The sequence below is a fragment of the Pararge aegeria genome, chromosome 26 (assembly GCF_905163445.1).
Source record: "Pararge aegeria chromosome 26, ilParAegt1.1, whole genome shotgun sequence".
Classification (NCBI taxonomy): Eukaryota; Metazoa; Arthropoda; class Insecta; order Lepidoptera; family Nymphalidae; genus Pararge; species Pararge aegeria.
This window is the reverse complement of record NC_053205.1, coordinates 7,314,034-7,337,245: the sequence shown is the minus strand read 5'-3', so window position 1 is coordinate 7,337,245 and position 23,212 is coordinate 7,314,034. Positions and strand designations below refer to the sequence as shown.

General features: G+C 36.2%; 2 protein-coding genes across 4 annotated transcripts in view; one reads left to right on the top strand and one right to left on the bottom strand.

Annotated features, from left to right (window-relative positions):
• LOC120635285 (dipeptidyl peptidase 9) overlaps nucleotides 1–4,481 on the bottom strand; it is a 28,877-nt gene extending 24,396 nt beyond the window's left edge. For both annotated transcript variants that reach the window (XM_039906252.1, XM_039906253.1), the window contains exons 1-4: nucleotides 3,959–4,481; nucleotides 1,968–2,169; nucleotides 989–1,167; nucleotides 366–463 (exon numbers count right to left, since the gene is read on the bottom strand). In XM_039906252.1, the coding sequence (XP_039762186.1) occupies nucleotides 366–463; nucleotides 989–1,167; nucleotides 1,968–2,169; nucleotides 3,959–4,242 (763 nt within the window). In that variant the 5' untranslated portion in view covers nucleotides 4,243–4,481. The remainder of the gene's footprint in view (nucleotides 1–365; nucleotides 464–988; nucleotides 1,168–1,967; nucleotides 2,170–3,958) is intronic.
• Nucleotides 4,482–4,881: 400 nt separating this feature from the next.
• LOC120635249 (metal transporter CNNM4-like) overlaps nucleotides 4,882–23,212 on the top strand; it is a 54,047-nt gene continuing 35,716 nt past the window's right edge. For both annotated transcript variants that reach the window (XM_039906210.1, XM_039906209.1), the window contains exons 1-2: nucleotides 4,882–5,415; nucleotides 22,299–23,135. In XM_039906210.1, the coding sequence (XP_039762144.1) occupies nucleotides 4,961–5,415; nucleotides 22,299–23,135 (1,292 nt within the window). In that variant the 5' untranslated portion in view covers nucleotides 4,882–4,960. The remainder of the gene's footprint in view (nucleotides 5,416–22,298; nucleotides 23,136–23,212) is intronic.

The window sequence follows — 23,212 nt, the reverse complement described above, 5'->3', positions numbered from 1 at the left end:
TTCTTCACTCGAAAAAAGGTCATACGGCCTGCAAAGTTTTCACTTGAGAAAATGACAAAAGTCAAAAAAGTTATCTTTTTTTTTCAACTCATAAATATTACCCAAGGACTTCGATAAGGCACGAACGAACTTACGAAGGCGGCTATCAGATTGGCGTTATTTTCATGGCACAAGGTCATGTTCTTTTTTTTTTTTTACTACAAGTTAGCCCTGGACTGCAAACTCTCCTGGTGGTAAATGACGATGCCGGAACCGGACCGGAACACTAAATCGCTTAGCGGTACGTCTTTAAAGGGTGGTAACTAGCCACGGCCGGAACCTCCCACCAGACAGACATGTTCATCAGGTAGCTCATAAGATCTCACCGTCACACTTGGGCTGCCACCAAATGCCGGTGTACCGGGAGAATTCCTCCTGAGTGACGTAGCAGGGCACTCCCGCTTGGCGAGGATCGTCCGCTAATCTGTAACAAAACATTTAACGGAAATACGAAATAATTTTGGGTGGAAACATAAGTAACATAAGTATATTTCACAAGGATTCACTCAGTATAAATATTTAAAACAAAAAACATAAATATTTTTCCATACAAACGAATTCAAAAAATTGTAAGTGTTTACTTATGACAGCTTTATTGAAGGTAAAAGACCGTCTTACGCTAAGCGTCGCGTACCTAATAAAGAGTCACATGATTTTTATTTTGCATGTGATGTTAGGACTGTATCTCATTTCTTTCATTAAACCTATCAAAAACTATTAGGTTTTCGGTTTCACAGAGACAGTACATAATACACCTCTAAAGCCTGTGAAGTATTATTTCGGTTTTCATTTACACGTTGTATATTATAAGTGTTAACGTATCTTCATAAAAAAAAAATCATCAGCTATCTTATTAACCACACAAGCTACGCTTACTTTGGGACTAGATGACTTTGTGTGTATTGTCATAGTTTGTATATTTATTTAGTTATTTTAAACATGTACATACCGCTCGTCGCGCCCTTTGCAAGCGTATGTGAGTCTGGCAGGCCTCCGCAGAGTGTCCCCCGCGAGCCACACGTCCCCCCGGGCCGCGTGCGCTACCAGCGAGGGCAGTGATGGGCACATGGCGGGCGTCAGCGGAGCACCCCAGCCCGTGCTGAGGGACCGGGGCACCAAGGGCGGTGACTGAAACAATCATGGGCAGCTATTGATAAAATGCCCCAGCATTTAGGCCGATTTGCGCACTGTGCAACACCCTGGTTTCTAAATCGAAGGCCGTGGGTTTGATTCCCACAACTGGAAAATGTTTGTGTGATGAACACGATAATTTTTCAGTGTCTGGGTATTTATCTGTATATTTATATTACACCGGCAACCACACCTTACAGACCGGAACACAGTAATGCTACTCGGTGGCAGAAATAAGCAAGGCGGTAGTGCGTGTGTATTGTTGTAGAAAAAAAAAGGTCTGTCACGAAAAGTAGTCGGACAATACTACATTGTATTGTCCGGCTACATTTGTAGACCAGGTCGCCTTTGGAACCCAAGCCACAATGCTTACATCTCGAAATAATATCCAAATAATATACTTCTAATGTCAAACCAGGGTGTAAAATTTTCCCTGTAGCCATGCTTTGGCAGGTTGACAAGTAAATGTTATCCCTCGGGATCGTGGGATAAGAACGTTGCCTCCTTCCTATGTTAAGTAGAAGCATAAAGCAGAAAGCAATTAGAAGAAGCCAGCAAGAAACTCAGCAGTTTCTCTTCAATCAGTAACTTATAATCAGTAAATATTTATTTTTATTCAATGCAAAAAGTTTGTTTCTTTTGTGAGAAATCTTGGCCCTCAATTTGGGCCCCCCAAACTAAATTATACAGGGCCCCTCGAAGGCACGCTTCTACATTGCACAGTGAGCAGCGGGTCGCTTCAACTGCGCCTATTGGCCGTAGAATAAAGAATATTTGAATACTTGATTGTAGCTTACCTGATTAGGGCCCTCCTCCGCCACAAAGAGCGAGGAAGCGCATGGGAACAGCACGCGCCCCGTCTTCGGGTGCAGTTCATACGACGCTATGCCCCAAGCTGCGACCCTCTGGCGTTCCCATAGCAGCTGCTCTTCCCGGGACCACTTTCCTGATGACACACCCAATGCTACGTTCGATTCGATGAGGGGCTTCCAATCTAATCTGCAGAAAGAATAGTAATTACGCATAGTCACAAATGATGACTTACGGATCCCAAACGAGGTTGCTTACTATGGGCTTCATAAGAAGGCTCAGAATCACTCAGCCGGTGATGGAGAGAGCAATATTGGGAGTATCTCTACATGATCAATTCAGGAATGAGGAGATCCCAGAGTTACCAACATAGCTCAGCGAGTCCCAAAGCTGAAGTGGAAATAGGGCACATAGCTCGGAGAACCGATGGACATTGGGGTTACGAGGTGCTGGAATGGTGACCCCCACAGGTCAGGTCACACAGCCCCCAACAAGGTGGGCAGACAACATCAAACAAGTTGCTGGGAGCCGCTGGAAGCAAGCGGCCAAGGACTGTGGAAAGACCTATGTACTTCAATCGGTTGAAGTGATGATGGTGAAGAACACATTTTTTCATTTAACAAATATTCCACAGTTAGACATAGACATATTTGAAGTATTTACAATGACTTGAAAGTTTATCATACAAAAACACTTTGAATTGCAAATAGTTTTCTTTATAAATTATTTATTTATACAAAGTCACAAGTTTTTCTGTCATATTTCAGCAAATTCTTGATGCGAAACAATTCACAAATGTGCATTGATTGATTCCTTTAAAAATAATTGATAAAATTTATTCTTGAATTTATTCTTATTTATTTATTCTTAAAATCCTTAAACTAGTTTTAGCAAGGGATTGTAACTAGCAAACCAGTTGCTGATTGTTTATTACTAAAATTCATAACTAATTACAGATTAAATAAACTGACTCATTGGCGTAAATCCAAAATCATAAGATTATATATGAATTTTTGATAATGTATTAAAATCTTATTCTCATCTCACATTTCATTTAATATATTATTTTTGAGTAATATAATTTAATACAGTCAAAATCTGTTATAACGACATCGAAGGGACTACTCATATTCAGTCGTAAAAACCGATAGTTGTAACAACCGGTGACAGGTATTAATAGGAAAGACAATACATGTATGTAATACGCGATTTTTCTTTGATATTGATTTGTTTTCTTTTTTGCGACATGTAACAATTTTCACAGTTAACTCATCAATATATTTTAGTGCGTCTTGTGTAAAGATAAGTAACGAACAGACTTAAGAGGTATGACGAAGCGGGCCTTGAGGCTAGGGCATGCATGTGCTTTGTTTCTAAGAATTATAAAAGACCCTAAACTTTGTTTACTTTTACGATAATAGCCATTGACCATTATACTGTGCCAGATGTGGATACTGTTACCTATTCGAATTGTTTACAATACAGCTGAACCGGTCGTTCTATAGATATAATTTTCCGAAAACATTAACCGAATGTGGTCGCTTAATGCGGTATGTCGTAGTAAACAATGTCGTAAATACCAATGTTTTCCGATAAGGCGGTCATATCATATTCAGCCAGGACCTTTGATTTTGGTCAATTTAACCTGTATGTTGTTCTAAACGATGTCGCCATAAACGGTTTTGACTGTATTTGTATTGGTAGTTGTCTTTAGTTACAAATATTGTTTTATATATATTATATATATTTATTTAAGTGTTAATATATTTATTCTATGGGTATATGTATATGTGCACCACCAAACTATTTTCTGTATTTGTTTTCTTCCCCTGCCTGGAAGAAATCACTATGAAGGGCTAGGATAAGGCGGCCAAATTGAATACTTTGTATTTTTCTTTTTTATGTACAATTTGTGGTGTCCAATAAAAGTATATTCATTCATTCATTCATTCATCTTAGATATTTTAATGAACCCTACCTTGAATTACTAGGTTGCTGTGATGGCGTAACGTCGGTGTAGAGGAGCGTGATCTCCCACCCGTTCTGGGGAGTTCTCAAGAAGTACACCCTCGTTTTTCCATTCCCGAGCTTTCTGAACGAAATTGCCATTGGTACCATAGTCGACAAAGAAGATAATTCCTTTCGTAAATCGTGCACAGCCTGACGGACCTCTGCCCAGCTGTATTTTTTGGGCGCGCGGTCATATTCACCAGCGGCAGCCCCATCACCGTCTTCCCTGAGCTCCATTTTTACGGTTTCCATACAAAATTTCGCTTCAACAATGCAATTTCATGACCGCCTCAGCCTCAAATACACTCGACAAAAAAAAACGATTTCAATACCTATACGTATGTTATACTTGATTAATATATTTTAACTACTTTCATTGTTACATGTATAATTCAGGTCGCATTATAATAAACTAATTACGTGATATAAAAATGAATAATTGCCTAAAAATCCTAAAATCTAGCCAACACACTGATTTTTGACTTTTGCCAAATGGCCACAGATGTTGTGAAATTTCCGCCCATTTCTGTCAGTGTCGCAGGTTTCAATAAAGTGTCAAACTAATGTCAAACACAGCTGTTACTGTCAAATAAATTAATTTGATTGCTTATCTGTATCAAAGGTAGCGTAGACTTGCGATGTTTTGGTGACTTGTATTATCTAAAAAAATTATACAATATTAACTAATGTCCTCATCTTGAGGCGAATAATATTTATTATAATTGGCTCACATTTAGGTTTGCAATAAATGTGTTAAACCAATAAAACTCGGTAGCCAAATTGTGAAATTTGCGACACTTAAATCGTTTGTCTATAAAATCAAATATACCGGATGTGACAACATTTTAAAATCAAAAATACTGCAGTTCCGGCAACAATTGCCGCCGGACTGTCAACCGAGAAAAACATGTCGCTGTCTTCATAATACACGGGATTTCTTATTTTCTTTTCATCGCATACCGTTTTTAAAATGGCACCAGTGTCTTGTGTGTTACGGACTTGTGGGATATTATTATATTTAATATTTCAAGTGAATGCAGCGGAAAGTTTCACTGTGGAACCATGGATAGTATCTTTAAAAGTGGAGGCGAAATCATGTATAGATGTTAGGTGTAAATACTTGTTATTAGTGAACGGCAGTGAGTTTTTAGGCCATTATTCTTGGAAACTAACATCTTCAGACGGTGTTAGGGGTAGTAGTTGTGATAATATATATTCGGATTACGAGTTAAGTGAGGTAGAAACTGCGCAGTTGTATACGCGAGTTCGACTCGCAGTGCCGAATTTCGTTGATAAAATCTACTTTTGTTTACGGCATAGTGAAAAGAAACATACTCCAGTTGGTGGAACGTGGGTTCATCAAGGAGGTGATTTATTTTTGCAGCCAAAAACCGATGCGTGGGAAGCTGTGAACGGGGACAAAAAGTAAGTATTTTGTTGCGTGCTTATACACTGTTTATGTCAATTAATGGCTCGTATATGATTAATTCTTTTGCAATTTCGTAATCATTTTTATTTCATTAGGAATTCTTAGATAATGTTAGTCACATTTATCTATGAAGGTAAGCAGTGAAGTAAATTAAGAGTCAATACAACAGTACCAACTAAGATGTATATTATAATATAATAATTAAAAAAATTATACTTTTCGCAATCCAATTATTGGATTATAAGCTTAATTAATGGAGAGCTTGAATGCTGTTTCAGTAAGGTGAATGGTTATTTTAGACAATTAAAATAATTCCACACACCTTGTTGATCCTACTGCCTGCCAACTACCTTAGTTGTGTAGTGGTAAGCATGCTCAGACAACAGATCACAAGCCCTGGATTCTATTCCCAGGTTTAGTAAAAGTGAAGCTTATCAAAATTAAGCTTAATTTGCTATACTCCGCGAAAAGCAGGAGAATCTGTGTGGTGTAATTTATAATTTCTTCAATCCTTATACCCCACACCAAACAGATCCTCGGCAATATACCCTCTACGCACGTTTCGCTCCGAAACCGGAGCATCATCAGGAGATGTTGACTTTACAATGAATAATTGTTAAGACTTGTTGTTGTTGTTGACTTAACAATTATTCTTCTTAGGGTTCTTCAGGGTTCTTAGTTCTAGACTCCCAGCATGCACCCGTAATTGTAGAAAATCTAAGTTTAGTGAAGCCAATAACTTCCCAACTTAAGGAAGTTAATAATTATAAATGTGAAAGTGTGGATGTTTGTTAATCAATCACGTATAAACGGCTGAACGGATTTGGATGATGTTTTGCATGCAGCTTTTGACATGGGAAAGAACATATGAAATGCGCGTGCAGACAGCTTTGTTATAATCCCCGCGCCAATAAAAAACCTAAATCCATGCGAACGAAGTCTCTAGTAAGTGATAGTTACAACTTAATAATAAATCCTTATGAAAAAGTATCTAAATATTTGGACCTTGCTCGAGAAATTACCGCCATGTGGAATGTTGAGTCGAGCCGTTATTGTCCCGATCGTCGTTTCAGTCAATGGTCATCTCGCGAAAAGCTTCGACCAACATCTTAAGAAGCTTTCGCTTGGTTGTTGGATCAAGGGTCGGATACAGAAGGCAGTAGTCCTTGAAATGGTGCATATTGTGAGGAGGTTCCTCACTTTGGAGCCCTGACCGCCGGTTGCTTGGGCATTCAAAAGCCCCGCAAGCGGAGGGTGGATGTTTCTTTTATAAATTTTTAATAGTGCTTTTTTATTTTTTTTAAGCATTGTTAAGAATTTAAAAAAAAAATGAAAAAGTATAAATGATAAACAATAAAATCTTTATTACACACCAAAAGGAAATATAAAATATTAGCGGTACCGCGCGACTTCGCCCGCGTTGAAGTCAACCTTAAAAAATAGACATACCTACTAAGTAATATCTAAGTAATATCGATTTTGCATGTCGTAGGTTAAAGTCAAGGCGTAAACCTCCCTTTGCGTGGGCTAGATGGAAGACAAGGTATTCGGCAAATAACTTTATCTCGTGCGTGCAGTTCTTTTAACAACAAATATTGTTACTATTACATTTTTCATGTCAAAATTGGCACGTTTAGAAAATTTATTATGACAAAATAAGTACTATAGCTTTAAAATTTTTGTTTTTAATTTTTGTTTTAATTGCATTATTATTGATATTAATCAAATTGCTTGAGGTACTTACTCCTAAGCAATTGTCGTTAATGTTATCGTGTTATATGTATCACCAAGTTGTGGAAACTTTATTGGTCTATGTGATACAAAAATACGGCATTACTTTTATGTATAATTATACTGTTTGTTTCCCTTGAAAAGCTAATAAAAAAAAATAATAAAATACTCTGTCGCGGACTTTCTTTTAGAACTTTTTAACGGGACAACTTTATCATATATGATTTTATCGAAAACAATCGTTTACGTGGCGCAACGGAAGCTCTCTATGCGGAAAAAAAACCCCGATATAGAAAGATGGTTCATTGGTGTTATGCTCCTATTGGTCTCAGCGATGATATATAGTCTATAGCCTACCTCGATAGATGGAAGTTATCCGACCCAATTATTTTTTTTCAAATCAGACCAGTATCTGAGATCATCGCGTTCAAGTAAACAAACAAACAAACTCTTCAGCTTTATCGTATAAGATATGAACCTAGATTGCCTCTGCAGATTTATTACAGGAGTTGCTCGCTCGCAATCGATGAGCCGTTTTCGTTTATCCAACTTTGTACCGTCAAAGTAAAATGGAAGTAATGTCATTCGTCTCAAAGTCGTAAATCGTTTACTTTTAATTTTTGTTTTACAACCCAGTTTTGCGGAAAGCCCGAGCTAAATAATTGTAAGCAAACTTTATCTTTAAAATAATTCAAATAAGATCTATGTTACTCCTTTGTTCAAGTATTTTTATACCCTAAAGCATTTTATACTGATGCGTTGAAAACAAATATATATACAACCTGTAACGGAATCGCGAAATACCGTTGAAGGATGTATTCAATTAGTATATTTCATAAGGAGTTACCAGAAGAAGCATATTTATTTTTCCGTACAAACTAATTCAAAACATTCTGAGTGTTAACTTATGACTACACTATTGAAGATAAAAGACCGAAACGAAAGTGCCTGGAGTCACTTAATTTTACCAAACTTTACAGGATTACTCGCCAGGTCAATCCGGAGATTCCCTGAAAGTTTCATTGAAATCGGTCCAGCCGTTTCGGAGCCTATACGGAACATACCCACACACTTTCTCTTTTTAAACGGTTTTATTTAGCTCACCCCGTTTGTTTTATTTATTATTCTTGGGTCAAATTTAGTAATTCAAATTTCACCCTCTTCCTGTCAACCGATTAATCTGAAATTTTGTATAAACTTTGGATTTTGGTGACAATACAATTATGTTTGTTCATTATCATTATAAATTCAAGATGGCCGCCGCTACAAAATGGCGGATAATTTATGTCTTATTAATCCCATCAATATGGGTATCAAATGAAAGGGCTCAACAAGCAGAATACAATATACTATAAAAAATTTAAATACAAGATGGCGGCCGCTACAAAATGGCGGATAACGTAGGTTTTATCGATCCCATCAATATGGGTATCAAATGAAAGGTCTTAACAAGTAGAATACAATTTACTATGCAAAATTGAAATCTAAGATGGCCGCCGCTACCAAATGGCTGATAACAATTTTTTATCAATCCCACCAATATGGGCATCAAATAAAAGGGCTTGACAAGAAGAATACAGTGCACTATACAACCTCAATATTTAAGATGGCGCAGCCACCAAATGGCGTATAATAATAAGATTTAATTTAAATCTTTGAAATTGAATCTGTAATTTAGGTATCTGATTAATCCAGCCTGAATCCACCACCCAAGTCAAGATTTTGTATCGTGTTGAGGACTGTGTGGCGTTAGGGTGGCTAAAAATGATACGTCGTTAGCGGTACACCACCCAAGTTAAGGTGAAAGGTTAAAACGCGCCGAGAACTGCATGGCATTAGGGTGGATAAAAATGATATGTCGTTAGCGTTTTCCCCTCAAGACTCAGGCGCGTCTTGTTGTACATAGCCTTGCCCCTTTATTGGACCTCTGGGGGGTCGACCGTTTAAATGTCCATTACTCGTGGGAACTAAAAACTAGAAAATAAAAATAGGTAAAAAAACTTTTTAAGTTAAACGGTTTTATGTTAAACATACATTGCAATGTTTAAGATAAATGTACTAAAAACCAAAAAATAATAAAATTGATACAGTCGTGGGAATTATAAACATATGCATAGACTAGACTAAAATAAAACCGTGGGGCACGTCAATTGTCTACAATCGTTGATTAAAATGTTTGTTTTGTAATGTTACACTATAATTAGGCAGTTGTTCAACCGACAACGATGGACGTGTGATAAGTAGGGCTAGAATGTGGAAACAAGCTAGCAAGCTCGATTATAAGCGAGTTTTAGGGTTTCATAGTGGTAAGCGAGTAGCACTTTTATCATATGTTTTGTCGATTAAAGAAAAACTACGAGCAGTGAAACGATTCCTCGCCAGCCAGCAGTGTGAATGTCCAACGATAAACTAGTTGAAACATCTCTTTTATTTACATGGAGTGTATAACTATTGGAATTTCCATGAGCAAGAAAAAAGTAAGTAATTTCCTCACCGTCTGCGGGCCAACTGCCTATTTTAACGACGAATTAAACGATTCTTCTATCGCACATTAAGTCGATAATTTGTAGACAATTGACGTGCCCCACGGTTTTATTTTAGTCTAGTCTATGCATATGTTTATAATTCCCACGACTGTATCTATTTTATTATTTTTTGGTTTTTAGTACATTTATCTTAAACATTGCAATGTATGTTTAACATAAAACCGTTTAACTTAAAAAGTTTTTTTTACCTATTTTTATATATATATAGATTGAAACAAAAGTATAACATATTTTGTAGGTTCCTCGCACCCTCACTCCTTATAGACGACAGGTTACTGCACGTTCCTCTTAAATGCCACTTAAATCCCTATCCCTACTCCCTACTAATATTATAAATGTCAACGTAGGTTAGGTTAGGTTAGGTTTTTAGAACTACAACTAAATTGGACGCTATGTCAAAAAACAAAATCAAACGCAGACGAAGTCGCGGGCAACAGCTAGTACTAAATTAAAACGACAGAAACTGACAGAAATCAGATAGGTACAGCCCTAACGGCTAAAAACGATAGCAAGGGTTAACCCAAAACCGATTAGCGTTTCGGTTACACAGATAAGTCTCAGAGACAGTAAATAATGTACCTAAAGCCTCTGAAGTATTATTTCGATTTTAATTATGGAGGGTAGAGGTAAGGAGAGTCATCTGTGTATATGAAAAAGTGTCATCAAAATGTATTAAATTAGGATGGCGCCACATTTGCATCAGGGTAACTCTTAAAAGAAGCGCCAAATATAAATATTGTTAGAGTAGGCTTGAAAAATAAACAAGGAAGTATGGAGATACAAGGAAGTAAGGTTATATTTACCACAATATTTTGTACAACGTAAGTTGTTGAAATTCTCAATAATTAACTACTTTAGTCGATAATGACATTAAATTTTTTAACTCTGCATACTTCAATTCATCTACGATTGCTACATTCATACCATACCCTGTGCATCCACCAGCGCCATTGTGGAGGATTTTTGAACTGTTATTTAGCGCAACAACTGGACACTTTTTCAACTTTTCTCCCATATAAGATGACTCTCCTTACCTCTACCCTCCATAATTTTAATTTACACGTTGTATATTCTTTGCGCAGTCCTATATTATCTGTCTAAGCTATGTATGACCTGCAGATAACGGGAGAGTGCCATTAGCCCTTCATTGCTTGCTATCTTATCATAACTTTCCCCCCCCTATTAATAGCGTTGACCATACTAAAATATATGATAATTATGTCCCGATAAGTCACTAATTGTTTTTAGTATACTTAGATGAATCAAAATTCAAATTAAAAATTCAAAAAATTTAATAATAAAACAAATGGGGAGGGGGTGGGTCGAGTCAATTCTCATCTAATCTAACGTTGGAGAAGGGGGGGTCTCGGCAAATATCACGCAATTTTTTTCCTGATAAAACAAATAAATTATACTATTTTGGTCCATTGGTCTGTTCACAATAAAAATCCAACGTGGTAAAGTAGGAAACCCACATTTTGAAATATCTCACGAGATATTGGGGAGGAGGGGGTTGAATAAAATCTCACGACATCTCACCAGGGGAGGAGGGAGGGACAGAAAACTTAAAAAAACACCTCACGTAATTTATGGACGCCTAAGGCCTAATATAAGCGTCGAGTTTTGAAACGTCATTGTAGTTACTCTACCACCGGTTCGGAAGGCAGTTTTAACCGAGAAGAAGCCGGCAAGAAACTCAGCAGTTAATAAACAGAATACATACAATAACCAAGCCAAAACCAAAAACAAAAACTCTTATTTAAACCACAAATTTGTAACGTGAAACGCTCATATACGGGACAGCCTGTATATATTTCATTTGCGTGCTTCTTCGAACTACGCAATGTGTTTTGATACTGTTTAAGTTGCAATATGCCCTACCCACAATATGTCTTCTCGCATACCTACATTGCGAGCATGATGACTGTTGTTGCGTTTTATTTTAGTATTTAAGTAGCACCTAATCTAGCACATAGCTCGGAGAATCGACGGACGTTGGGGTCTTATGGTGCTCGAATGGCGACCCCGCACCGGTAAGCGCAGCGTAGGTCGGCCCCAAACAGGTGGACAGATGACATCAGGCGAGTAGCTGGGAGCCGCTGGAGGCAAGCGGCCCAGGACCGTGTATTGTGTAACTCCCTACAAAAGACCTATGTCCAGCAGTGGACGTCGATTGGATGATGATGATGAATCTGTCATTTGAGAGGAACGTGCAGTACTCTGACGAGTCGACACTGCTTAAGGTTGCGAGGCACCAGTGGCGTGCAGTTCATAGATGCACAAAAGCACTGCATACCCTAAAATTGATATATAACTCGTATAAAAAGGGGTTTTTTGCTGTTTATGCAATTTTCCTGCTGTATGCATACCCTGTATGAAATAAATAATAAGTGAGTTAACAAAACTACAATATAATTTCCTTATATTTTATTGTTTTGTGGGCTACATAGTATATTTAGTTTATTTGTATCACTCATGCGGGGAAAGTAGTATCTTGACGCTCGCTGTTGCGGTTGAAAAAGAACCGTTTGCCCATTTTAAAATTTGAGTGCGACAAGTTTTAAACCACAACAGCGAGCGTCAAGATACTACTTTCCCCGCATGAGTAATACAAAATAGTATGTGCAACAAGTGCGACATCGATTACCCACTCAAGCGAGTGACCGCACTCGCTTCTCTCGTGCGTTCACTTGCGACAACTTGTCGCACTAGTTGCACAATATACTATTTACACATTTTCATATTTAAGTTGATGGTATACATACATATCTACCGGAAAGTTCTGTCCGTTTTAGAATGAAACAAAGGAATACATTTTTTAATACTTTATTGGATAATATAATTGTCATCATTATTTATGACTTCTTGCCAGCGTGATGGCAATTTTTATATGCCATTTTTATAAAATGTCTTATCCCGAGAGGCCAAAAATTGGACCAGTGCTTGTCTGATATCTTCTTCGTTCTTGAATTGTTTGCCCCGCAAGAAATTTTGTAAGGACAGAAACTAGGCAGATGATGCTAGGTCCGAGTAGCATGTTTTAGATTTCAGAATTTCCTCTAGCATGACCTTGACAGTATCGTCGTCGAACAAAGATGGTCGCCCAGAGCGTGGCTTATCAGAAAGATCGAAATCGCCTACATGAAATTTTTCGTATCCGAAACCATCTATCTGCATGTTCTATCATAAACTGTACCTTCACGAAACACTTTCAATAAATTTATATACGCTTCTGTAGCATCTCTTCTTCGTTCCCCTCTAATTCGTCCAAAATACAGTGGCGTAAATGAACTTTGTCGGTAGCCATGGGTACACGATCGCGTCTCACTAAATACTAACAAGATCTTAGTTTTAGTTCATCTGCGACGAAAATGTGCATACATTGTTAGCGATCAAAAGAGAGAGCCAAACATGTGTCACAAGAATATGCGCATACTTGTTGAAACTGATTGTAACCAGAGCGGACAGAACTTTCCAGTAGACCTATTATATATATAAACACTTAAATTTTTTTACACACCATATTTATATAAAAATCTTCACACATTACATTCATACTAACTCACATTCCTGGAAAAGCAAACAGCTCCTACAGGATAACATCGCTGTTTTTTCCGCATTTGTCTTCCAAAATCGTAGGCGTGGATAGACGTAGTTGAAGTTGAGTAGGTGGCGCTGCAATTAGGTTCTCGGTTTTTTTAAGATATTAAAACCGATAGTAACCGATGTAATGCAGACGAAGTAGCGCGGGTCAGCTAGTTTATTATATGTTATAAACATTTGCGTATATTAGTTTATGTATTAGTATTTAGTTATTCGTATGTATGTATTTTATATTCTGTACCTGTGCGTTCTCCACGTTTCTATTCTAAGGTTGCCTGGCAGAGATCGCTACTAAGCGATAAGGCCGCCTTTTGTATTCTGCTTCTATTTTATGTTTCTGTTTTCTTGTATAATTATTTTACTACATGCTGTGTAGAAATAAAGTGTAATAATTTTAGTCTATTTAAGGCAAAGGTGACTGACTGACTGACTGCCTGGGTCTGGGGACTGTTCTATCAACGCACAGCTCAAACTTGACGGATCGGGCTGAAATTTTGCACACAGATAGTTATTACAACGTAGGCATCCGCTTATAAAGGATTTCTGAAAATTCCAACCCTAAGAGGGTTAAATGGGGTATGCTTAGTTTGTATAAAATCCTTGATCTACCAATTTATTTTTCAAGTTACATCAATGAAACTTTGATTTTAGGCTTTTGATTGAAAATAAAGAAATACGTGTTTCACAATTTTTTTGAAAATTCCAACTACAAAGGCATCAAATAGGGGATCATACTATAAAAGTCATATAAATGAAAGTTTCTGATTTTTTAATTAATTTACTTTAATATTTTTCGATGTAACTATTTTCTGTATTTGTTTTCTTCGCCATTGGTTGCCTGGAAGAAATCGCTATGAAGCGATAAGACCGCCAAATCGTATACGTTGTTTCGTTATACTTTTCTTTTTTTATGTAGGTACTTTTTTTATCGTGCAATAAAAGTATATTCATTCATTCATTTTTCTATTAGCAGCAAGACTTTTTTTTTAATTTACCAAATCCAAAATTTAACTTAACGTGCGCGAAGCCGCGGGTAAAAGCAAGTAATAATGCTTTTGAATGTGGAACTCCCTGCAACACACTCTATTGTTGACGGCCGAGTGGCGCTGTGGGCAGTGACCCTGCTTTCCGAGTCCAAGGCCGTGGGTTCGATTCCCACAACTGGAGAGTGTTTGTGTGATGAACATGAATGTTTTTCAGTGTCTGGGTGTTTATCTGTATATTATAAGTATTTATGTGTATTATATTCATAAAAAAATAATTATCAGCTATCTCAGTACCCATAACACAAGCTACGCTTACTTTGGGGCTAGATGGCGATTTGTGTATTGTCGTAGTATATTTATTTATTTATTTATTTTATTGTTGATACCATTGTTGTTATAAATATTAGGGGTATTTCATTAACCCCAAGCTGTCCACACTCGCTGGGGTTTACTGGGTAGTGTGTCTCTCCATTAATTCCAACATACCCTTCCTCGGAACAGAGCAGAAAAAAATAAGAATATTGAAAGTATTGATTTCGATTTTTCAACTTAAATTTTTTGGTATACCATTGTCTCCATTTCAGCCATCAGTCTGTTTGCTCGTTTCGGTTTTTGTGATTTTTGTCCGCAATCGGGTTTGAAAGTTCAGAAAAGCTTGTAGAGAATTGATTCTGAAATAATACGTAGATACCGTTCACGGCGACACGCAATTTCTATACATATACTTGGTTCTTCATTTTTTACGAGCAAACGCGGCCGATTTGACCTTGCACTAAATTTTATTACGCAACCTAGTTTTTCTCTATCCTATTACTTTCCGAGAACTACCCTATAGTGTGTGTTACTCAGTATTTATATTGAATTAAGTGGTTAGGACATGGCCTTCCTTTCGGGGGACCCGAGCTCGATTCACACGCACGTAAAAGGTTTTTTTTTGGTAAGTTATTTTAATTACTTGAATCTTCTTTGAACCTTTAATAAACTACCAATTGACATCTTGGAGATGTCTCTTAAAAAGTTCAAAGTTTGTATTAAACGTAAGCTTATAGAAAAGTCCTATTATAGTATAAAGGACTACGTAATCGATAAAAAAGCTTGGGTGTAAATTATTGCTCTAACCATGGTTGCTCTTCCAATAATTTAAAATGACATTGTGAGATGGTGATAACAAAAAAAATAAAAAAGTTTAGTTGTAAAGTGTAAGGCTAAGTTTGTTGTGGGCTTCTTCTTAGACCAGGACGCGTTTGGAACCCTCGTAGCTTTAGTTTTAAGTTTACGAATGTGGTTATCGCCATCAACTCACTACCGTGTAATTCTTATGTACGCATCAAAAGTGCCACCTATGGGCCTACTTGAATAAAGATATTTTTGACTTTGACTTTGACTTAACTAATGGGCTATTATTCTTCTGATTGAAGTAATTATAAAACCAAATTAAAAGACATGAAAATAAAACAAGCAACACTCGGTTAAAGTATGTTTGTCAAAATATATTTTATACTAGCTGTTGACCGCGACTTCTTTTGCGTTTGATTTTGTTTTATGATGTGCCATTCAATTTAGTTGTAATTCTAAAAGAAATTAAAGTTTTCAGTATCGCTAAGCCTTAAATGAGGGGTTTGCTGCTGTCCGCTGAGGAGTTCTGTTCTCTATCTCCAACCACAGTTTGGGCAAAATTAAACACATATTATAACCTATATAGTACAAAATTTTTATTCAAATCGGTTAAAATTTGTTGGGGTTATGGTGAAAAATCATCAAACACTTTCAACCCCTCTCCCAAAGGAACCGAGCTTAATGTCGGGATAAAAAGTATCCTATATTACTTCTAACACTCCCAAGAATATGTGTACAAAGTTTCATGAGGATCGGTTTTTGTAGTTTCTGCGTGAAAGCGTAACAAACAAACTTACATTGACATTTATAATATTAAGTAGGGTAAAAACATCATATATGTCAATTAATGACTATAAAATTATAAACACAGACTCGAATTAAATAATAAAGTATTTATGCAAAGTAATTAACTTTAGTATGTCGGCCAGCGTGGTGGCCCCATAGTAAACCACGTGAAGAACCAACTGTTTGCTGTTAATGCAGAGATTCCAGACTGTCTTGTAGTGGAATTTGACCCAGTGTGCTTCCTTTCCAATCCTTGGGCATTGATAAGTTTATATGTATGAGAACCATAACTAGACCAGGGTCGATAATTTTTAAAACCAAAAATAAATAATAGTAGGATGGAACCCATTATTTATTTATTTATTTATTTATTTATTTATTTATTTATTTATTTATTTATTTATTTATTTATTTATTTATAAAAGGAGGGGAATATTATAAAAATGTTCCGAAAAGCTTATAGAGAGTTGCTTGTGAAATAATACGTAGATACCGTATGAGGTTATGTGAAAAAAGTGTTAATACAAAAGTTTTAGATCTTTTTATTAACTACAACTTTTCTATTTGACTTTTTTCGATAGGACTTCGAAATCGAGATGTCCGTTTTTTACCCTTAAAAACTCACCCCCATCCCCTTCCCGACCTCAGATCGCCCGTAAATTATTTTTCCTTTCATTTTTGCACGCCTCATAAGCGAAGCGTTGAGGTTGTACTCTACTCTCGACATTTCAAAAAAAGCAGTTTTCTCGAAACTGAAATTTATTTTTTGTTATTTATATTGCACTTACAGGTTAATTTGAGTACACTAATATCAAGTCAAATAATTTGTCAGGCACATAAAATACATTTCAATAACAATTTTTTTGTTTAACATAGTAAATAATAACATTAAACATAATCTTTTCTGGACGTCCGTGTATGGACGGGTGTATGTGGCATCAAAATTGGTCGAAAAAATTATCGTATCGGAATAATTTTTTTTTAATTATCTAAAGTAACACACGACATAATTTCTTAGTTAATACGAGCGTTCAATTCACTGTCGTTAAATTTCCATGTAATTATTCTAGCTAATATTAATTGTAACTTTCAATGTGCAATCATTATGACATTCCCGTGTCTTGTTTACAAAAAATGAATAATAATTAATATGAAAAAAAAAATTTGTAATGAGCATTGAAAGTTTCATTTAAAAAAAAATCAATTTTATTGTGAAAAAAAATGAGATTATGAGGCGTGCACTTTTGGATTTTCCAAATTTTATAATATTCCCCTCCTTTTATAGTGGGTTGCATCCTACTATTATTTTTTTCACTTTTTATTATTTTCAAAGGCTTCTACCCTGGTCTAAACCGTAATCATGAATCTGTAGCCAGCAGTGATGCCTCTATCACCAAACAAATATAGGTACCAACTGATGGTCTTAGGTCTACAGGTCATGAAGTCCCAGAACATGTCAGGATCTTTCAAATGGGCGGCTGGGTTTCTCTTCTGATTATGAATATAGTATTATGGAACGGAATAATTAAAAACTGAACTAAAAAAAAAACCTACATGAGATATTAATATTAAATACACAAAAAGTTTCAAATTACAATTTCTCTCTAGGCAGCCGTACATGCCCTAATAATTTGTTCCCGCGCCGAAATTTTCCTTCCAGTCGTCTGCGATTATATGGCATAGAGCCAACATTTATTATAATACTAGCTGCTGCCCGCGACTTCGTCTGCGTCTGATTTTGTTTTTTGATGTGGCGTTCAATTTAGATGTAGTTAAAAAAAAAAAAATTAAAGTATTCAGTGTCGCTAAGCGTTAAATGAGGGGTTTGCTGCCGTCCGCTGAGGAGTTCTGTCCTCTATCTCCAACCACATTCACATCTACACAAAGTTTGGGCAAAATAAAACACATATTAAAACCTCTATAGTACAAAAATAATTATTTAAATCGGTTATAATTTGTCGGGAGTTGTGGTGTAAAATCGTCAAACACTTTCATCCCCTCTCCCAAAGGAACCGAGCTTAATGTCGGGATAAAAAAGTAACCTATATTACTTCTAACACTTCCAAGAATATGTGTACAAAGTTTCATGAGGATCGGTTAGGTAGTTTTTGCGTGAAAGTGTAACAAACAAAGTTACATTGACATTTATAATATTAGTAGGGAGTAGGGATACTTCAAGCCGACCCACGTATAAACAGTTCGTACAAATCACTTACGATATTATGAGTTGATGGAGGCCGTTTATTATGCGGGTTTCGGCGACCTTCGTCCACCCTAGGGAGTACAGTTTCTTTCGTTATTGTAAAGGCTTGCACGTGACCTCGTTATATACCGGATCAGAAAATTCATAGGTTGGCAGGTCGGCCCCAATACTTAGCTCGAACGAGTTTGCTCTTCTAATTTATTTTCAAAGACACATAACTTAGAGAGATTCGAACTCGCCAGTAGGCTAGCTATTACAAAAGTCCTATTATAGTATAAAGGACTACGTAATCGATGAAAAAGCTTAGGTGTGAATTACTGCTCTAACCAGGTTGCCCTTCTAATAATTTTAAATGACATTGTGAGATGGTGATAACAAAAAAAAATAACACCCGGCTAAGTTTGTTGTGGGCTTATTCTTAGACGCGTTTGGAACCCTCGTAGCTTTAGTTTTAAGTTTACGAATATGGTTATCGCCATCATGTCACTACCGTGTATTACTCATGTGATGTACGCATCAAAAGTGCCACCTATGGGCCTACTTAAGTAAAGATATTTTTGACTTTGACTTTATGCAGCCACGTTTGTTTTTAAATGTTTATAGACGAGCGCTTGACTGCAATCACGCCTGATGGTAAGAGATGATGCAGCCTAAGGTGGAGCGCGCTTGCCTAGAAGATGCCTATTCACTCTTGATTTGAAGGTATTGGATAGTGTAGGTACTGAGGAAAATGGAAGCTGGAAGGGCATTCCAGATCCTAGCGGTGCGGATCAGAACCGAAGATGCGAAGCGCTTCGTACGCGTCCGCGGTATCAAAAAGTTTACAGGTTATATAGGTCGGCCCCAATATGCACTAAGTATATGTATATGGGCACAAAGATGACTGACGAATATTTTTATGAATAATATACATAAATGGGTGAATAGAATATACACCCAGACACCGAAAAACATTCATGCTCATCACACAAACATTTGGTACCTACCGTATTTTTTCCAAATAAAGTATTTGAATTTAAAACTTCATTTATACCGCCGGTAGATTGGTAATATACAATTTGTATTGAAAATGGAACGTCTCATGGACTCATTCGAACACATTCCATCAAAATATGCAATACGTCCTCCACCTCACCATTCCGCCTCTATGGCGAGACAAAACACTTTTCGGCGATCCTATTATGTGGCAGACATCTATAAAACTCATCATTGCCAGACATCTGGTTAGGAGACGCGAGGGATGTTACGCAAGCGCGTGTACAAACGCAATAAATAGCTCGCTCCATTCATTACTAGCACGTGTGACGCGTGTGTCGGCGCGCCAAATATTTCGCACTACAAAATGGAACCGAACCCCGTTATGCGCTAATCGTTTTTTTTTTTTTTTTGTTTAACGTGATAACGTCTTGCGAATCAATGAAAATCAAGCTTCTTTTGGTATACTCCGCGAAAAGCGGGAGAATCTGTACGGTGTAATTTGTAACTTGTAACTTTATCTTTATACTCCACACCAAACAGATCTACGGCAATGTACTCTATACGTACGACATCAGAGTGCCGAGTGTGAATATAAAGGTTGAAGAAATTATAAATGACCCAAAAATTCAAAAAATTCAAAATTCAAAATTTATTTATTTCAAGTAGGCCTAATATAAGCACTTTTGAAACGTCAAGGCTGTCTGTTTGTAGTGATTCTACCACCGGTTCGGAAGGCAGATTCTACCGAGAAGAAGCCGGCAAGAAACTCAGCAGTTGCTCTTTTCCAACATCAACAATTTACATTTTGCATTTTAACATTCATTTTTCTATCTTGTGTGAGCTGAAAGCGGAGCCGGAAGCTTCCAAGCAACCTTGTCATTAGGACCCAAGGCCGTGGGTTCGATTACCACAACTGGAAATTATTTGTGTGATGAACATGTTTTTTTTTCTGGGTGTTTATCTGTGAATTATAAGTATTTATGGATATTATTCATAAAAATATTAATCAGTCATCTTAGTACCCATAACATAAGCTACGCTTACTTTGGGGCTAGATGGCGACATGTGTATTTTCTTAGTATATTTATTTATTTATTATAAATTTCATCGTACAGATTCAGCTGCTTCACGCGGAGAGTTGAATATCATGGAATTCCGGAAAGTAACGCGTGCTTCTTTTGGATGTCTTATTAGTCGATGAACGCCATATGCACGCACGAAAAATCATGACTCATTGTCACGTTCCGCCTGAACCGGGCGTGCGAGTGGTGCCCTGTGTCCACCAACCTGAGGCGTAGATGTGAAGCCAAATGTGCATGTAATTAAACCGGTCAACGCCCGGCCGATGGAGTACTTCTATCATGTTTATTTCTGCCGCTAAGCAACAGTTTCGCAATGCTGTATCAGAAATGTATGCTGTGTAAGAAATAAGCATAGTAGAAGTACTCCACCCTACTAACCCTGTTAAAAAAGCTCTTTTTTTTTATTTATTTTTTTATTGGATCATTAAACTGGTAACAACCAATGACGTTATCATGAGAATAACATAAATACAAGAAAAAGACAGAGATTGAAACCTTCTAGAAATGACCACAGCATGCTTAATTTAGATAATCTAAAAGCTAATCAAATAAAGCAAAATTTAAAACTTAATACCTGCAATACTATACAATGAATAGTGAAGATATAAAATTCAAACGGAAAATAAATTAATTTAAGTTATGTGAGTAAATGTTTGACATGTTTTTTGAATGAGGTCAAAGAAGTACTAAAAATGTCACAGTTATTTCTGTAAGCATTTAAAAGTGAGCAAATTCGAAAGACACATGTCCTGCCTTGGTCCTCTACTTAAAAGCTCTACTTAAAAGCTTAGATACTACTATTTAAAAGCACTACTACTACTACTACTACTTTAAAGCTCTACGACTACTTAAAAGTTCTACGACTACTTAAAATATCTACGACTACTTAAAAGCTGTACTACTACTTAAAAGCTCTACTACTACTTTACTTGGCACCGAGTTTTAAAATGTAGGAAATATTTATTTCTTGCTTTTTAGTCGTTTCTGTTGTAAGCAAAGCCGTTTTTGCACGCCTCATAAGCGAAGCGTTGAGGTTGTGCTCTACTCTCGACATTTCAAAAAAAGCAGTTTTCTCGAAACTGAAATTGATTTTTTGTTATTTATATTGCACTTACAGGTTAATTTGAGTACACTAATATCAAGTCAAATAATTTGTCAGGCACATAAAATACATTTCAATAACAATTTTTTTGTTTAACATAGTAAATAATATCATTAAACATAATCTTTTCTGGACGTCCGTGTATGGACGGGTGTATGTGGCATCAAAATTGGTCGAAAAAATGATCGTATCGGAATATTTTTTTTTTAATTATCTAAAGTAACACACGACATAATTTCTTAGTTAATATGAGCGTTCAATTCACTGTCGTTAAATTTCCATGTAATTATTCTAGCTAATATTAATTGTAACTTTCAATGTGCAATCATTATGACATTCCCGTGTCGTGTTTACAAAAAATGAATAATAATTAATATGAAAAAAAAAATTGTAATGAGCATTGAGTTTCAGTAAAAAAAAAATTTCAATTTTATTGTGAAAGAAATGAGATTATGAGGCGTGCACTTTTGGATTTTCCAAATTTTCTTCTATTCTTTTATATTGCTGCCATACATGGGACTAACTTGGGAATATTTACCGTTACAGAATATTTTCAAATTGTTACAGAAATATTTTGTTCGTAGGTAAAATTTAAAAAATAAAAATTTAAACCTTATTTTAAACCTCCTTCCTTTTATTTAGAACTTTTGTGGTTATGCTTATGCTAATGCTAATTAAGTAGAAAACTATTTAGTTAACCTTAAAACCTTTAAAATGTTTTTATTTTTATGAAATTTTGTCCACAGATTAGAAACAGATATCCAACAACAGCTCCGAACACACAACGATCTCCAAGAAGCCAGTACAGATTGGACCGATTTATCTCACGACACTGATGTCAATTATCTACCCAATATCCCCAGACCAACTAGAGAAGAAAAAAACGATATAGAAGTCTATTTAAATAATAATTATGTACCACTTAGTCATATTAGCGATTTAAATAACGCAGAACTATTAAATTATAATGAAATACAGAAAATAGAAACGTTGGATCGAAAGAGAAGAGAAATTTCCTGGGAATTTATTGTTAAAAAGTGGAAAAATAAAATAGGAGATAGTAAGATTAACATAAACAATGTACAAGGTAATAATTATGGCACTAATAGAAATAAAGCTCAAGACATTGAATTTGTAACGTTTGATCGAAAGAAACGGGAAATAATAAAAGATTCAAAAGATAGCAAAGACGCCAATGATAATGATCAACTGGGTGATGTGTCAGAAAGTAATGTTAATAATTTTATCTCCAAAAATGTATTAGGTAGTGCACACATAGATAAAATTCTAGATAGAGAAAAACGTGAAATACTAAAAGACATAAAACCTGCAGATGGTAAAGATATAAAAGATAGCGAGAAATTAAGTGATGCTATACAAAAAGATGATAAGAATGATAGAAAAGTCATAGTACCAAATGCACAACTAAGCGATGTAGGGGATCTTGGTGATTTTACCATAGTACGAAATGGGGGAGTTCCAGTTTTAATAGATGGCTTGAGGATCGAGGATTCGGATAAGGAACCTAAGATAATTGAAGATGGTATTCCGAGCGTTTTAGCTGATTCCAATGTGGTACTCAGGTAACTTACAATATTTTTACACAATTACTTGCGCTTGCGCACATAGATCCTGCGCAATATACCGCATCCCATAACAA